Genomic DNA, 17,889 nt, shown 5'->3' on the forward strand with positions numbered 1-17,889 from the left:
ACAGTATGACTTCGCACTAAATTTCTAGCAATTTCTCATTACTATTAAATCAACTGGATTTTTTTGACATTATTATTTCAAGATATTGAAATGAACTATCTCATTTTCTCTAGAATATATTAAAGATGCATAACAAAATTAATATTCAAATCCTATCATTATATCCAGTACTCTAATCTAAAAGTTTCCATGATTTCACCTTTTTGGAGTGCGAAGGTTTAAAGTCATGATATGGAAACCAGTGATGGCGACACCTGCGAGACAACTGAGGGGTCAGTTAGATCGATCTTGTTTCGTTGTTCCGCGCGCATTGAACCCCTCTCATTGCTCCTGCCTTCGCAGCTCGTTTGCCTCGGTAAACAATTGGACCTCGCTATGGCCCTGCAATGTTATTGAGGAATTTTGGTATGATATATTTAGACTGTACACGATTTCACTTCTGTTTATATCGTAACTGCGACATGACCAAAGAACATATGCTTTCTATTTCTCGGATTTCGTTCGATTTTAAACTCTTTTTCCACGAATTTAACATTCCCGGACCAACATTTTCGTGTGTAGTGCTGAATTTGAACTGTCCAGTCCGCGTTATTTGCTGAAACTGGTTCTCCATGGAGGGTGAAGGCGGGAGAGAAAGAAACTGAAACACTCTTTGGGTAGTTTTCTTGGGTCTCAGTACGAGGTCCTCAAGCCGAATAACCCGTATGTAGATTTTTGGTACAGTTTTGGCCATGCGCAAGACAGCATTTGTATGAGCGGCCCATAAATGAGCCAATAGCTTGATTCCTAACATATCTCGTTGTTCTTCATGTTCTGATAAAAATAGTTCTTGGATAGCTCCAAGCTCAGAGGCATAGCCATTGCCATCTTGATTCGCACAACGCGCCTTTGCTAGTTTCATTACGAAGTTTTTAGTATTCGTAAGTAAAATAGGATTGATTCTCAGTTCGTTTAACCAAGTATTAACCCAGCTTCTCGGATCACGAACAACGATGATAGCCTTCATCCGGTACCCTAAAACTCTGCGCAACCAATGAAAGCGCAGTCCCCATCCTGGATCTTTCATGTGTACAGCTGGAAGAGACGTCTGTGCTCTTTGAGGGAAATTTGGATTGAGGGACTTAGGATCTCTATGGTAACGACGAAACCAATTGGAAACGTTGATGGATTCGTGGTCTTCTTGGCGTATTTGGAACATGCTACAAGGATCTAGATTCTCGGTTGAAGAATGTACGCGTCGAGTTTTCGTCTCGTTTTTCACTCCAAATGATTGACCAAAATCTTGGTTGTTCATCTCAAGATGAAAAAAGTCGTCGTTGCTTTTGAAAAGTTCGCCCAAAATCTCCCCACCAGCCCAGGGTAAAGACGTGTAGACTACGAATGGAGGACTTTGCTTGTCAACTGTAAGATAACCATTTCGGTATCCGTTATTTAGTACAATCTTTGATGGAGTAAGGTTCCATAAGCAGCTACTCAGACCAGTACAACCATGTAAAAACTCGACAATTGCGATCAAAACATACGCTACGAGAAGGAACACAATAACAATCTTGAAATAAAAACGAGATGTTAGTTTTCTGACAACTTTTAAGTAGCAAAAGAGAAGAGACAAAAAAGACAATGTAGGCACCAACAGAAGTAGTATAGAATGGCCGTGTTCTGGGGCTTCGTGTTGATGGCCCTTGCGTCTGATGAACGCCTTGTTAGTTTCGTTAGCTGCGCCAACCACGAATCGGATGGTTTTCGCTTTCATCCCTGAACCACTTTGACCTGTCTTTTCAATATTGACTTTAGCAAACCCGCCAAAACCCAACCAATCAAAACGAACAGTTGTAAGGGCGTGTTTGGTAACCAAGGCAACCGTATACCTTACGTCATTGATTACTGTAGAAATGTGCACGCCATGATCCTGCGCACTAGAAATGCGCAGTAACTTAATGTCGTTCCTAGGCCCTGCAAACAGGTATGCCATGCGAGTGTACTTGTCATGAAGCGGTGTCGTGATGTTAACAAAATTTGTCTTCCCGTTTTTAAACTGAGAGTAATCGTAGTGTCCAACAAGCGCAGCGCTCCTAGTTCCGTGCGAGTTCACCCAGATTGTTCTGAAAGTCTTATTACCGATGTTCATTCCCGCGCAAGAGTATTGATGGCTATCCCAGCATTCCTCAAGGTGGAACTCATGTTTAACATTATGAAAGAACGCGCTCATGTGATTGGTCGTGCTTTCTTTCTTTCTCTCCACGTGATCTACAACAAGGAGAACACCAGGCGACAACAAGACCAGACATCGATACACGCTAGCTAGTCCCAGGCTGCCTCGATACCACGACGCCATTTCACCACACATTAGAACCAGTCCCTTCTCGCTTGAAGACGTGACAATCTTACCGCGCGCTCTCCAGGGTACAATGGACCTATAATCGAACCACTTCAAACACTCCCCTATCTGTCCCTCAAGGGGCTTAGAGCAGGGCGATGCGAAAGAGGGACCAAAAAGTAAAGCATTGTTGAGCCATGTATATTTAGGCCCATAGTAAGTCTCCGTTATAAAAGGTATTCCATATGGCGCGAACACGAAGGAACCCTGGTCTAAATGCTCGTGCCCTGGATTAAAGTTTCGCCAGCTTTTAATCCAAGGAACTGGAGGTCTGGCTAACACCATTTGATTGACAGCCCGGCCATGTAAAACACCGCACTTGAATGACAGATACACAGCCTCTTCGCTAGTGGACTCGACACCAGGTCGAGGGTAAGTAGACATTCCACTGCGATACACAGCCACACCCCAGTCATTAAAGACATGCATATGTTCCTTGGTGAAATAGGGTGGTGCTTTTGGTAAGATTCTTGGGTCATAGAAGATAAACTCAGTATGCACAGTGGATGTAAGACCTGACATTGAGCTCACAAATCCAGATTCCTGTATTTTCGACGCAAGCCAATTCGCGTAACCATTTTTTAATATGAATCTATCAAGAAAGTATAACTGACTTTGAGGGCCGTAATACCAACCCAGCCCAGAATCTCCGATTCCTATTGTTTCTCTAAAGCCAGGGAGAATAGTGTAATACATAAACCAGAAATGTTCCTGCAGCCAAATATGCTTAGGGAACGTCATTTTTAAGTGTCGTACAGCAAAGCAAAGGTATTGCGTGAGCGAACGAGTCGTGTACGAACCGTACGACACTCCCTCGTTCATTGAACCATCTACTACGTAATTCAGAATGTCCATATTCCTGGCTAGCATTTGGTTGGCTCTTAGTTTCCACTTAGTGGCAAGTTTGGAGTATCTCACTTGTTTTGAAGCCACGAGGGATCCAGTTAATATGGCCATGTAATTAGTAGCGACATGATTCTGAATGTAACACTTTCCCCACCATACGCTCCGATCTAACGATTTCACATACAGCTCTGCAGTTACGTTAACGATTTTTTCCATGTATCTAATCCTCTGTTCTTTGGTCATGTATTGGTAAAGAAAGTCGTAGGCAGTTGCCATTCCTGTAAGGGAGTGTGCAACAGGGACATCGTCACGCAAGCTGGCCTTTACCCTCCAATTAGGAAGCGCAGACAAGATATCCATTGATCGAAAAACCATGTTCCTAGCTTCTTTGTCGTCCTCGTATAAAACACAATATATCGCCAGAGCGCAAAGATTGTTGCCGTAAATTTCGTTCCATTTGGAAGAAAATTCATTCCAGTCAGCTGGAGGTAGATTCCCCTTGGGAAACTGCTTGATGTGGTTGACAACCTTGACGATTCTCGCTGCCATTGTTCTGTGTGTGGTATTAGCCTGTCGTCTCATTCGTGGAATATCCCCTTCGTTGAAATAAAGAAAAGGATGGAGAGAACGCGAAGGCTTGGGCATTTTCTTCACGCTGGAAACAAGCGAACAGATCGACAGCAAAAGAACGCCTCTGAGTATAACAACCAGCTGCATGATCGGTCTTTAACTTATTGCTATTATGAAGCTTGGTTCAGGTCACTTCAGGCCACTGAAATATGATCTTTGACAAATCCTTATTTGTGCTTGCGCCGAGCGCCTCGAGGGAAAATCTGTACAACACCAAATTCATTTATTGTACGAACACTGTTCTGGTATTTCTGGCGCAAATGACGCGAAGTATTTTATATCAGTATGGTATTATAAGTTAAATAATAGCTAACCTGGTAATCAAATGCGATTCGCTGGCTCGCCAGACTATATTTGAAATCTGATAGGCCGCAATTAAAAATTTAAGCCACAAATCTGATATCATTTCCTTCAACGACCGCAGGAAAAATACAGAATAACGATATATGGGGACAAAAACAAGGGCTTCTATCTAAGGTGAAGAGATATAGCCGCAGTCGATCACTTCCTTTTGATATTTTCTCCACTCCCTCATACGTAACCGCAAGCTCTTGGTAACCGGTAACCGCGTGATTTTCTTTACTGCGGTTTTCGGTATTCTGCGAAAGCTGCACTCTGGATTAGTTTTTTTGCTGCCGTCGACCAAACATAATCAGTCGGTACCTTATATATTTATGACTGGCGGCAATTTCTTCACAACAAGCCGTATAGCTGAAATGTCTGAGTTCACAAAATATCGAAGAGCCCTCTTTTCCAATCCGTCATTAAAAACATTTATTTCTTCCTGTTTTTTTCGTCTTTTTTGTTTTGTTTTTGCAGTTTTCCTTGTTGTCATTTTGTCTTTTTTGCTTGTACTGTACAGTCACTCTAACCGAGACCACTCTTTACCAAGCTGCGTTTAAAACTTAATTATAAGTTGTGTGTAATATTATTTCTGACCAATCATTTCATTCAAAAATAATCGCATGGTACCGGGGGAAAAAATCACGTGCTACATATTTGCCACTTTACTGGTTGCCATTATGTTTTGACCCTGAAATAAGGCTAGGATACTTTCACCCTGAGTAAATGACTCTGTAATCAAAAAAGACGCCGCAGACAGCGGTATTTTCTAACAGGAAGTCCGACATGAGGGACAGGAAGCCCACGCCAAATCAAGAACAAGAATGATCATCATTTTCTTTTTTCCTTTGATAATTAATGTTCACGTTGCCAATGCATTAATTTTTGATAACAAGCCAAAGATGACGATTTGAGACAAGTGGCAAAAAAATTATGCACGATCAGATTAGTCTGGAAAGGTCTTCCAGCTAATAATCATCCATGGGTAACTGAAAATATAACAACAGCTGGAAACCGTTGCTGTGCAGTGGGATACTAATAACGCGCCATCATTTCTATTCTTAATAGGATTGAAATGGAAAACTTATAAAATGGGAAATTAACCTTATGCCCATTTATTAATTCTCTTCCTCTCCACCCTCCCTCAAAACAAAGAGGGAGTGAGATTGGGATGGCATGAAACTAAAAAAGAGCACAGTTTATTTCGTATCTTCAGTGAAACATTTAGACATAAGGTGTGATACGATTCTCGATATCATTTGATTGACAGCAGGAACACAATTGAACATTGACGTCATGTCTTCCCAGGGGCCCTGGCGAACGTGTGCCGTCTGGTAAGATACAAAACAAAAACAGAAAGTAGAAAATGGCGATGAGATATCCAACTCCTTCTCTTTTAACCCTTATATTCGCTCCAAATTAGTCTTCAAACCTACTCTTCGAATGTCCGTGAAGTAGTTTAGCTATTCGATAACGGAACTGTTACATTTGGCCAGGAATGGGAGCCAAACAGTCGTCTGCGAGTACCGTTAGTAGTCGAAGTAATAATCGTCATTCTGGACCAGTGGTTAATGGCGAGCACAGTAGAGTCGTTTCTCTAGATTCTAGGACTCGAACACGTTCTCTGAACAGTGTAGAACATTCTTTGTCGATACCTTCGCATCAGGACTCGTTTCAGGAGTCGGATTTGTCTTCATCGAACGATGATAGTTCTTCTCAACTTCGTAATCTTGGTTACTCAATGCAAGGAGCTCATTCTCTACCGGCGCAGCTCTTTGCTACGTCTTTTTTCACAGGCAAGACAAACCATGTTATAAAGCTTTATTTCTTTTTCTCCTATATTACACCCTCGAATGACTAAACAAAGCGGTTCGCTTGTCGCGAAGAGATTTAGTAGCGTTTTCTGTTGTTTGAGGACTGCATGTCGAGACAGCGTGGTGACCTTACAGTATTTTGTCTTTTTTCCCACATAGGAGTGAAGTGCCCTGTGTGCTCTAAAGTCGTTATGTCCGAGGATATAGAGCTACATCTAGTTCTTTGCCTTACCAAACCAAGATTGTCTTATAACGGTAAGATATTCTCTTTTAGTGGATATATATTTACTCAGTGATCAAGGTAAGTATAGATAGACTCCCCGTATTTGATCCCCACAAAAGAAACCGAAAGACGAGATATTTTGTTGCCTTGGATCAAAAATCAATAGTTTCGGCCCTCTATCTAACTAGTACACATCTGATTACATCATAGAATCTATTCAACTTTCCTTCTCAATGGAATCCTATTATCAACGTTGCCTTCCAATTACGTCCAATTTGGACACATGGCGTTCTGCGGTGAACTCTTCACTGTCATACAAAATGAAAACAAAATAAGCTTACTCCAATATCAAACATCCGATTCATATTTTTATACAAAAATTTAAACGCAACAAACTCACTACGGTTTTGATCCTCTGGTAAAAAGTATCTTAACCATTTTTTTGGCAGTCATCAGCTTTGTAGTGCTTTAATTTTGCATCTTAGCAAAATAGAAAGTAGAAAGATTAGTATTTAATCCTTGCAGAAAAATATTTCTATCAATATTTAATAAGTTTTGCTAAGTGGCGGTAAAATTATACTCGATTTTTCTTATCCGCTAACTAGTTTTCCAAGTCATTATATCATATAATTTTCTTATCGAAATTGAAATCTAGCTCAGAACTTAGCATCTGCAATCCTTTGACTTCACAATCAAATTTATTTAAGCGTTTGTTCTGACCTTTTAAGCATAGAAAATTAGTTGACAGGTATTTACGAAACCATCTAATTTTGAAATTTAGATTCACAAAAGACTTGTGTTTTGTTTTTCTCAGTCTGCAAGGAAATAGCTGTCAAAATTGATCTTATTGACAAGTGGTTGTCATAGATACTAGAATTTCTTAAGGGTTTTAGTCTTGTCTTAGACTGGGATTTTTATTAAGGATTATTATCAATCACAAGCTTTTTAGATAAGAGATTATGGTATTTAAGAGAGCTATTATATATCATTTTGGTGAACTGTTTTAATTGCTCTGTTTAAGGTATATGTACACATTCTAGATTGTCATGGTGACCAGCTACATAGTAACTTCCATTTAGCAATCTTAACAGAATGATTCAGATAGGACTTAACAGATAGTTACTCTCCATTATACCTGGTTTTCTCTTCAGCTTATCATTTTTTCAGCACAGAAGTGTCTTGTCATCATGAGTCCATTATAGCTGCCTGCCTAAATCAATATATGTCAACTATTTGGGCAAGGTCGCAGCTATAAGAAGTTCAAACCCAATTGGATGAATACAACAGAATGAGAAATAACATAAACAAAACAACAGGACAAAGCAACAATGAAACTATTGGTTTTTTTTGGCCAATCTTGAAAGCTCCTCCTTGTTTTGGGTTTCAATAATATTTTAAAGGACAACTGACCCTCCAAAATGACCCATTTTTAAGAGGAACTACATCATTTGAGAAGTCCAAAAATCCAGTTTTTAAAGGGGATAGAGCATCCATTTTTCTAAAACAATTTTTTGAAAACATCGCATATATCGCTCTGGTGGCCGCCATCTTGCGCTTTTATCGCGGGCTCAGAAAAATAGCGTAATGACGTCACAACGTCACAAGAGTTCAAGCTTCCAGTTGTTTGCCTGACTTCTTCCTCAGTTTCTTATACGTTTTACTCAATATTTTGCGAAAAAATACAACTTGGTCATCAAATTAAAGGCATGTCAGAATCTAATTCTTCTTCCGAAGGCTCGGACAGCTCGGGAGACGATTTCGCTCAAGAATTTTTCGGAATGGACGACGAATTTGGTTTACGGCCATATCAGTTTGAACCAGAAATAGAAATCTCCTCAGATGAAGAGTTCAGAGAAGGATCTGACAGTGACATTATTGAAGACGATGAACAAGTGAACAATCGACTTACAAATTCAGATTGGTAAGTCGTACTTCTGTCTTATCACAAAACTGAACTACATATCCATTTTATATAAAATCGTATCTTGCCACTCGTGTTCTTGCAATCTGTTCTTTAGATATTGGTATGCATGAATCCAGTTTGCAACCAAAAGCAATACCAACTTTCACAGTTTTAATTAAAAACATGTTTAAAAACATCGCTTGATAGTCAATAAGTTATATACTGCAGGATATAGATACAGGGATATAGTTGTGTCACAAGTTGTGTATGTATATTCTCACTTGGGACAATCGTTGATAATGTTCAAAGATACTAAGAATTGTTTTATTTCTGTTAAATAGGTGTACCTGTGGTAGCTGCCAAATTATGGATTCAATATCTGAATGCATTTGTTGCCAAGAAATCGAAAAAGTGGTTGCAACATGCCAGTCTGTTGTTGAAGATGGAGATGCTGATGAACCACCACCATGCATTACTCAACATCCTGGATTCTTACCTGTTTGTGCCAATAAGTATGTTCTTCGAACCGCATGGGCTCAGTACAAACAGCAGTACAGTAATGCGTATGAAGGCCCAGAGCAGAAGCAGTACAGACACATTGCATATAGGCAACTAGCAAGATGGTGCTGGGGAGTTCTTGGAAAGGAAGTTTGGGTTGTTCTGCCCTCTTGTGCTGTCATGTGCATCAGAGCACACTTCCCTCCCCCTGGACTAGAGGAGGACTTTGAATTTGAAGGTTTTCACTATGCAGATGATTAGCTTGGCCTAAAGTTACATGGAGTTATTATATACATTTTATTTATTCCTTACTTCATTTCATATACACAGAGTGGATTTTTTTCTATCAGGATTTCTGAATTGATAAATTGAAAAGGAAAACATGGAAAGGCTGAGACCAAAATGTATAAGAGTAGTCATGAATTTATTTTTAGATGAAGTACATATAGAAAGTTGTTTATATAAATGTTTTGTAGGTTTTGCATATTTTATTATTTAAAAACAACTACACCTAGACAAAATATCCAGCTGAATAGAGAACCTAGTGTACAAAGCACTAGTGGACAAAATCATGAGCTAACCAAGCAAATTTTGCAGTTATACTAGACATGGATAACCAATATTTCCTGGGCACCAATTTGTCTTAAAACAAGGCTAGTCAGTATTGTTTATAAAGAATTTGCCTTGAAGTAGCATGCTATAATGGATTCAAAAATTGTGCTAAATGAAAAAAATATTCTCTTGGTGATAGAATCCCACCCCATCTTAGAATCTCGGTACTGACTAGTCTCATTGTCAGACAAATTGGCACTAGGAAATCTTGGCATCCAGGCTTGTCAGCCATTTATGGTTCATATATTTTTTTTCCAGGCAAATAGGCCCTTTGCAGCTCAGTAATCATGTGCTGATTAATTCACTGAGAGCAAATGAATGAACATCTTGATTCCCATGAGTGAAAGCGAAAGTCACTATTCAGCTGGAATTTTTTCTATACTACATTCATACTGGGAGAGACCCCATATATAATGGAGCGTAGATAGTTAAAGAAAAGACCTCTTTTAAGATTTCATTTAAAAGTCAATCGTTTCCTAAGTGGTAATGATATTTTAATAAAATTTTCATCAGAAAATCTAAAAACTGCAAACTTATCTACCACTTTAATCAGGTCCCCTTCACATTAATTACATATTTTGTTTATAGCAGTTTTACTTGGGTCTGTCATGTACCTTCCCATTTGTAGAAGCATTGTAATTATTACCAGTAATGAACACAACTGTTCAAAGATGAGGGGGATTGGGACGACAGGCTTACTTGACAGTTCTTTCAAAACAGCTATTCACTAGAGTACAATCACTAAAAGAGTGCCAATGATGCTTTGCATTATTTTCTACTAAATAGTGTTAATTAAAAATAGGAAATGGTTAGAATTAGCATCACTTAACACTACACATTTTAGTGTTTGTAGTCTCTACTACTTTCCATTTAAATTAATTACCTAGAAAATCTTGACCGGTGTCGTTCAATCAATTCCTGTTTGTCTGGGGCAGGAACACTAGCAATGTTTCTTGGTAATTCAACCTCTTCAATTGGGTCAACCCCTGCAGCCTCCATGCCACCCTCACAAATTTCAAGTACTTTCAGTTGTAGCTCAGGGAGGAAAGCATAGCTTTTTCTTTGTAAGACTGGCTTAACAACCCAGCGCTTGTGCATCTTAGGGAAGCACTTGCGATAACGAGCTTCTCCACTCCTTGGGCCTTTTTGAACAATTGCTTGAATTCTAGCTGTATTGAAATTGTTGTCAATGGCAGCAAGTTGAGTACGAGCAACCATTCCCTTGTAAGAGAAGTGCTCTCTTTTTGAGCAATACTTCAGCATCATCGAATGATAAACTTCAAGCCCTCCTGTGTGACAAAAGTCGGTCAATCTTGCCAAGTCATTAAGTAACTTTGGTTGAAGGACAACCTCTTCTAGGGCCACATGAGCTGGTGACCCCGGCTTGATCCAGTGTGTGGTGCGCACTTGTCTGCGGGTTAGGGGAGGATGGGCACACTTTTTGAATACCTCTGCATCCTTCCAGGAATGCTTGTTCACGCAATGGTGAACAACAGATTTCCACTTCTCTCTCAAAAGTTGTACATCCCCATTACATGTAGCAGCACACCACCAAAGATGGTTTGAAATGGATTGTATCCAGGGTGCCAGCTCTTGGTTTTTCTTCAATTTTGCTTTCTTGTTCAGCTTTTTTACAATTGACTTGGAAAGATGCCACACATCATACTGGTGTTTGATGTGGCTAAAATCTTTTGCCATAGTGCTGGTGATGGATGTGTGTCTGTCAGTTGTGATACATTTTATACTGACCATGTCTTCTAAAGTGTTCAAACACCTTAGAAACCCCTCTTTCTCCATAGCATTGGAGCTGGTTACTTCAGAGACTTGAACAATGCTGAAGGTGGCAATTTTCCCTGTGCTTGTCTCCATCATAGTATATGTGCCATATTTAGCACTATGGCCAGGACTGTCACTTCGGCCATCACCATTGAGATTACTATGTCCTTATTTGACAGCTCTTCAATTACAGCAGCCTCCTCTCTCTTCCAAGCATCATTAACAACAGGAAATAGGTAACGTTCCTGATGTCTGTAAAAGACCCTCTCACTCAGAAATTTTAGGCCAAGACAGGATGCAAAGTTTTGAAGTCTGGTAAAAGTATTACCAGTAAATAATATTGATGAGGAAATCAACAAGTTCCCAATAGCTAAGCGATTTAACATTGGCTGTGAGTACCATGTCAAAGCATGATGTTTCATACATGTAGTTGTCACAATAAGTAGGCTGCCTTGACATACAAAGTTGACATCAGCGACAGGTGCTCCACAGCTTCTACAAAACTTGAATAACTGCTGCAAACAAGAGTTAAATACCAAATATTTAGGTTCTTTGATATGGTTTTCAAGAGTTTTATTGCAGTCTTTGTTTTCTGGCTCTAATTCACTGTCCGTTGTTGAAACTGTCTCTTGCGATGAAACAATGAAACCATCATCATCGTCACTTAGTGGGAGTCCCTCTTCCTCTGAAAACAAAGACTTTTCTGACTTTTGTGGAGACACTGTTGGCATTGACTTTACTGGTGAAGGGTGATAGCTAGTACTGTAGCTGTGGTCGTGGAAGCTCACACTGAGTATTTCATCTCTACTGATGTTTGGCGAAGGGGAGGGATTGTAAACTGTTGTTGTGTCGGCATCTTTATAGTATCCAGGCTCTGTCTGAGTTGATGCAGTGGATGTTACAACATATCTACAACCAAGGCAACACTGAACACCAATCTCCTTACAAAGTGGTTCAGGAGAGAACTCTGGTGTTTCCATACTTGGTGGATCTTCACACGAGGGATTTATTGTGGCACATAGCTGCTCCACATTCTTTGAAAATACAAAAATAAACAATGTTTTCAACAATACTATAAACCATTCTTCGAGGCCTACTTTACCTTAAATAATACAAAATAAACATATTAACCAACAATGCTATAAATTATTCTTCCGTGGTCATTTATCCAAGCAAATTTGGAATATTACGGCAACATTGTTATGGTTTACGAATAAATATCAAATGTAAACTAAACACGTGCAAATAACCATTTTGAAAATTTCAAGTATCGATCAAATATTACTAGCTATACTTATGATTTTAAGCAACATTTCATCTATGAAAGCATAAATAGCTAATGATTGATGACTCGCTTCGGTATGCATTAATAAGTCTTTTTCATGAGTGATTATTTCGAAAAACAATGTAAACTATGTTATGTATAAATGACATTTTATCTCACCTCTTCGTTTTGTTTGCGTTTGAGCCGGTTCTCTGATGTAGCTCTTCTTTTAGCTGGCTTGCAAAAATTGAATACTGACGGAACAGCATCGCTCTTTAATCTCCTCTTCCTCTTTATCCCGGTTAACTGCTCCATCAGATCCACTTCAAAGCATGAATCCTCGAAGTGATCGCTGCAAACGTAGCAGTTCTTCAAAGGCGGCAGGTTCTCTCTCTTTATCCGCGCTATCCATGCCTTCTGAAGAGCTATTTTGTTAGGAATTTTGTGGTAGCTAACAGACTCAGTTTTGGAAGAATGGTTGGTGCATTCTGGCACACAACAGTGGACCATCTGGATTAAGAAACTTACTCTAACTTAGACTATTAAAAGATCGACTAGCACTCGAAATATACAAACTCAACAAGTTTGGAATGCAAGCTTCACGTTGTGACGTCACGGCATTAATGCGGTAATTTATTGCGGGCTCAAATATGGCGCTCTTCTATTGCTATTTTTCGCGAATTGATTATTTCTTTTCGGCGACATAGAAGCTGTATCAGAGTTCAAAGTTGAATTTATGTGATCTATGTACGTTGTAGTTTTATATGAAAAACGGCAATTTTTGGGGTCAGTTGTCCTTTAAGTTTTTTTAGGTGGTCAACAATTTCTCGATATCAAAGAGTTCATCTATTATTTTCCATGGAGACTAAATAGCAAGTCAAAATAGCAAGTCAAAATAGCACTACAAAAATAATTATTTTATAAGTTCCTTGGTCTACCAGAGATTATCACAGGGTTTAATAAAAATGTTTAGTCAGCCAACTTCCAATGAAGTCGTCACGGATTTGTTGTCTGTCAGTCTCATTGTTTCTTTAATAACTATTTTTTCTCTTTTATGGTTTTAATATTTTTAGATTCTCTATATTAGTTACAATTTTAAGTTTTCAGTTTATTATATATTATTTTTTAATGAGGTCCTTTTTGAAAATCATGATTATGAAAAAGTTATCTCAATAAAGATTATTATTATTAGACACACAAAGCTCTAGTGAATATGGTTGGACGCAGCACTACAATACTATGATGGCTTGGCATCTTTCCATTCTGTGAGTTATCACAGACAGGCTACCATACAAATTTTGTTTTAAATATCATTAACTTCAAGTCTTTTTTCTTCAGAGGATGTTTTACAAATGAATTCTGAAGAGTGTGCAATATGTTTGGACGAGCTAAAAAAAGGTAGGTAATGAATTCTTGTGAGCATAATAAAGTTAAGGAATGGTCAATGCCTGGCATGAAGATAAATTCATTTCAATATTATTAATCATTGTTGGGTTAAAAACATAGAAGATGAAACCAAAATGTATTCTGGGAAATGACATTTTTGTCCTCTGATGTATTTATTGAAGATACACAGTCAATATGTGTTATAAGCCTCCATGGTTCTGTCAGTGCAACAATTTAAAAACATTCCACAAATTGTATCACTAGATACATCTACATAACCATTTCAGTGTCAGCTTCATAAATGTGGACCTCATGCGGGGTTAATAAATTATTGTGTTTCATACTTTTTTTTGTTCCTGCAGGTGACACAATTGCCAGGCTTCCTTGCCTTTGTATATATCATAAAAAGTAAGTTGAACAAATCCATTCTTAAAGAAATGAAATGAAGAAATCGTTGTCTAGATCTAGACTTGAAACCATCTAATGTATCCGGAGTCAATTGTAAGGGTACTAGCTACATAAGGGTGGGTAGGCTACAAATGGGCAGGATCCTTATTTTAAAAGAGGAAAAAGGTGGGATTCTTATAAAGCCAACTTTGGAAATAGTATTTGTGAGAAACATTATTGGTACAAAATTACTAGGTTTCAGTGACATCTTGTCAGCATTATCAAGTAAAGTGAAAAGAGTGAACATGAATAGAAATAAACCAGTCATGAATTAACATAGTGATAATGATGTGAAGCTAAAAACAATTGTGCTCCACACAGAGCAAGTTAGGGAAACCTGGGGGTTCAACCTGGGTATAGCAGGCCTCAAACTTCACCAGCCCTGTCAGGTAATCATTGCTTGTAGCCTAACAAATCATTTCAAAATAGCTACAAGGCTGACAACCACTAATTTACTAGTATTTAGCTGTAGACTTTTCATTACAATGTTCAATACAGTTACTACCACCACTTTTACGAATTCCTACCCACTTGTCTTGCTAAATCGGACCAACACTCAGGGTCTTAAAAAACTGAGGAGAAAGTGCTGCACTTGTAAATACATCTGCAAATGGTTAGACTTTCAAGTGGCTCAGATGACCACTTTAAATTGCAGTCCTGTCTCTCGACACTCATCATTACTAACCAACATCGGAGGAACGTAAAAGAACCACTGAGGACATAAAAAATCCTGGCAGTGACCACCCTCAGTGCCTACACTTCATACTAACCATCTCTCATGCTTGTAAATTGCATAAAAACAATCTGTCATTCACAACTCAATGTAAAGCACCTTTGGTTATATCCATTTAGAAAGGGCACTATACAAATCATAAATCATCATCATTACAAATCATTAATTCATGGCAAAAACCATTGAATCATTTTGTATAAAGATTAATCAAACATATCTTTTTTGTTTAAAAGGTGCTTAGATAAATGGTTCCAGAAGAGTAGGACATGTCCAGAGCATCCATCCTAGTCACTAATTAACAGGTACACAAGAATATCCTGATTAGAGCAGGGAGGGTATTGGGCACAGGAATTCTCTCTGATTGTGAATACTTATATGTTATAGTCACTACTCTAACTACAATGGTGAATGGCTGATAGACAATGAAGACACAGAGACCCTGGGCACACTCTTTCTAGTAATGCACATTAGAAATTCCAGACATCCACAAGAACAGTACAAAAACGCTTGAACAAATGCATGGATGCTAACAAAATGGTGATGCTAACAAAATGCTTCCATTGGAACAAAACAATTTATTGCTTTTTATTAATTTTGAATGTCCCAGAAAATATCCAAGCCTCCCCTACAATAGCAGAGATTAAGGAGAGTATATAGTAGTATATATAGCTCCTAATGCACAGTGCTTTTATGTGGAAATTATGTGGTATGTGAAGGTCGGGAGAATAAGAAAAGAGTTTTCATCCCATGCCTCCCCTTCAGGGGGAGGTGTGGATATTTTCTAGGTATATTTGCTATCCAAACTATACTGAAAAATGATAAAACCAGGAAAATTGTCCTGGGTCAGTTACCAGTAATAATAATAATATTATTACAAAAATGGGAATATTAAATAATATTTTAAAGAAAATACGGATATAGTAAAATAATTGAAATTATAGAAATAGATCATGTATTTTTTCCAGTCTAGAATCTAAAGAAATTACATACACTGATTGGTCGCTTGCCAGTGAAGTTTTTTCTCGGTATGAGACAGTTCACTCTGACATTCTAAAACAGTGAAATTTCAATTGGAAAAAATGATGCTCTTTACTGGATCTCCACTCCATCGAACTGTGCCACTACTGTACTTTTGGGAGTGAATAGTGATAACGAGCTGTTTTGTATTAGTTTGGTCTGTATTGAGAAAAAAGTTTGTCTTGAATCTTAACTCATAGCCTTGATTTTTGCCTGTGTAGTGGCGCAATGACAGGTAGGCACTTCCTTGCCTCCTCTCCCCTGGACCACAGAAAGGGGCAGGCTAATTTGGTCTGTACAAGATTTATGGAAAGTTTTTTCTCAATGCAGATCTTCCAGGCAGTAAAGAACATGTATATTATATAGTGTAACATAAAACTGTTTTTGTAAAAATTTGGGATAGGTTTTTATTTTACCTCAGTCAATATAATAACTCTGAATACATACAGCAGCTTTTATATCAGTAGGAAATGATATGGCAAATTCATAGCAATACAGTAACTACTGTATATGTTGTGGTTGGATGAATCAATGGTAGACAACAGAATGTTAAAACAAGTTGAACTGCGTCTTTGCTGTAAGTCAGTGGGTATCCAGTCATGTCGCCCCCTTGATATGACGCCCCTGGCCACGTATACCATGACACCTTCAGTCTGTACTACCATGACGCCCAAGCATAAACCATGACGCCCCTCAGTACAGTGTATTTCCTATTGATACTAAAACTGCTCAAGCAATTTTTGAATGTCTGTGAAGGTATATCTAATGGCTCATAGTTATAACACTTGTCTCTGATTGGATGAACACATTTAAACCATACAAACATGGTTACATTTTGGCTGAAATAGGTTGAATATTGAAAGAAAAAGCCTTTGATCAAAAATCTTTTAAGATTTTTAAAAGTTGTTACTAAATGGAACCAATGTATTTTTTCAATACCTGAAAAATCATGCAATCAGAGGCAATTTATACAGTTGCCCTCGTCAGTAGCATCACTTTCTTTTGTCAAATAATTGCAAATTACTAGATTAATTTTATCATACCCAACACAGAGTAACACTAGCGTCAGGACCTTTCGTATTTCCAATTTTTTTGATGCAGTGCATTGACTAACACATTTAGAATATATTTACTTAAATATTTTATTTTTTAACCCTTTATGCCCCATGGGGAATCTTGCTTACGTTGTGCACTAATCCCAAGGGTCATTAACATTCATTGTGCAGTATTGAGTATGCCTTAGATTTTGCCTTATAATGCCAAAGCAAGCTAAGGTACTGCATTACAATAGAAAGAAAAATTATAGATCTAATATCAAACTTTATTTTTAAACATCATAAGGTAGTAAATACATAAAATCTGATGAGAATATACTACTGAAAATCCTAGAACCTAAAACATACTTGCTCAGCCATTTTGTTCTAGGTTTGATATTGCAAACACATGGATTAGATTTACTATAAATCATCTCCTAGATCAATAATTCAATATAGAAATGATAAAAATGTATATTGAGACATGCAGCTAAAGAATAAGCTAGTTATCTATCATGAAAGTCAAGTGGTTTTCACAAATATGAAATAATTAAAGTTAAGTTAATTTTGAATTTGGCGCGTCCAAAGTCGGTCCAATCAAGCTAGGTCACTAGCGGTATGGTTGCGAAAGCACTTCAAACACACTCGCTTTCCACACAGTTCACACTGTAATCTGCACCAGCTCTTTTCTTTTTTCCTTAGGCATCTTTTGCAGAGGCCTTTTGTGCAGGGAATAGGCCAGTGGCCACCCTGCAAAGATCCAGAAACACAGGATAATTTGCGGCAACTGAATTCGCCGATCAAGTCCTTTGCAAGTTCTAATCTAAATTGAAGCTGTGTTCGTGAGCGATGATTTGGCGCCAGCATTTCTAAAATGTGGGCATTTACAATGCTCAAGTCAATGAGAAACCAAAATAGGTATCTCCACCACTTTCTGGACTTGAGTCCGACAGCATAGTAGCCGCGAGATTGATCACTGCGATCAAC

At 38.2% G+C, this 17,889-nt stretch overlaps 3 protein-coding genes and 1 pseudogene across 5 annotated transcripts; 2 read left to right on the top strand and 2 right to left on the bottom strand.

The window, feature by feature from the left end:
* Positions 1 to 15: 15 nt before the first annotated feature.
* Positions 16 to 4,161, bottom strand: LOC116297862 (dermatan-sulfate epimerase-like protein). The gene has a single exon (XM_031706177.2). The coding sequence runs from the start codon at positions 3,938 to 3,940 to the stop codon at positions 434 to 436; it is 3,507 nt and encodes a 1,168-aa protein (XP_031562037.1). The 5' UTR covers positions 3,941 to 4,161; the 3' UTR covers positions 16 to 433.
* A 1,355-nt stretch (positions 4,162 to 5,516) lies between these two features.
* On the top strand, positions 5,517 to 17,474 carry LOC116297827 (E3 ubiquitin-protein ligase ZNRF2). 2 transcript variants are annotated; one of them, XM_031706133.2, is made up of 6 exons: positions 5,517 to 5,991; positions 6,169 to 6,264; positions 13,624 to 13,683; positions 14,034 to 14,079; positions 15,085 to 15,153; positions 15,236 to 17,474. In XM_031706133.2, the coding sequence occupies exons 1-5, from the start codon at positions 5,694 to 5,696 to the stop codon at positions 15,137 to 15,139; spliced, it is 555 nt and encodes a 184-aa protein (XP_031561993.1). In that variant the 5' UTR covers positions 5,517 to 5,693; the 3' UTR covers positions 15,140 to 15,153; positions 15,236 to 17,474. The 2 variants fall into 2 exon arrangements, with proteins under 2 accessions (XP_031561993.1, XP_031561994.1); XM_031706134.2 differs by having other exon boundaries at positions 15,817 to 17,474.
* Positions 7,215 to 9,777, top strand: LOC148909412 (uncharacterized). The gene is made up of 2 exons (XM_089033881.1): positions 7,215 to 8,153; positions 8,477 to 9,777. Exons 1-2 carry the CDS (start codon positions 7,939 to 7,941, stop codon positions 8,892 to 8,894), a joined length of 633 nt encoding a protein of 210 aa, XP_088890007.1. The 5' UTR covers positions 7,215 to 7,938; the 3' UTR covers positions 8,895 to 9,777.
* Positions 9,039 to 12,834, bottom strand: LOC148909413 (uncharacterized; annotated as a pseudogene). Its single transcript, XR_016120372.1, has 2 exons — positions 12,466 to 12,834; positions 9,039 to 12,055 (listed from the first exon to the last, which is right to left on the bottom strand). The product of XR_016120372.1 is annotated as an uncharacterized LOC148909413 (transcript).
* Positions 17,475 to 17,889: the final 415 nt, after the last annotated feature.

Source organism: Actinia tenebrosa, unplaced genomic scaffold (genome assembly GCF_029948245.1).
Source record: "Actinia tenebrosa isolate PJP-AT-01 unplaced genomic scaffold, QUT_ActTen_1.0 PGA_scaffold2__45_contigs__length_23673736, whole genome shotgun sequence".
In the NCBI taxonomy this organism is placed as follows: domain Eukaryota; kingdom Metazoa; phylum Cnidaria; class Anthozoa; order Actiniaria; family Actiniidae; genus Actinia; species Actinia tenebrosa.

Coding starts and splice junctions, on each gene's coding strand:
- LOC116297862 (XM_031706177.2), bottom strand. CDS start 3,940: ATGCAGCTGGTTGTTATACTCAGAGGCGTTCTTTTGCTGTCGATCTGT.
- LOC116297827 (XM_031706133.2), top strand. CDS start 5,694: ATGGGAGCCAAACAGTCGTCTGCGAGTACCGTTAGTAGTCGAAGTAAT. Junction 5,992..6,168: donor TGCTACGTCTTTTTTCACAG/GCAAGACAAACC, acceptor TTTCCCACATAG/GAGTGAAGTGCCCTGTGTGC. Junction 14,080..15,084: donor CTTTGTATATATCATAAAAA/GTAAGTTGAACA, acceptor TTTGTTTAAAAG/GTGCTTAGATAAATGGTTCC.
- LOC148909412 (XM_089033881.1), top strand. CDS start 7,939: ATGTCAGAATCTAATTCTTCTTCCGAAGGCTCGGACAGCTCGGGAGAC. Junction 8,154..8,476: donor CGACTTACAAATTCAGATTG/GTAAGTCGTACT, acceptor TCTGTTAAATAG/GTGTACCTGTGGTAGCTGCC.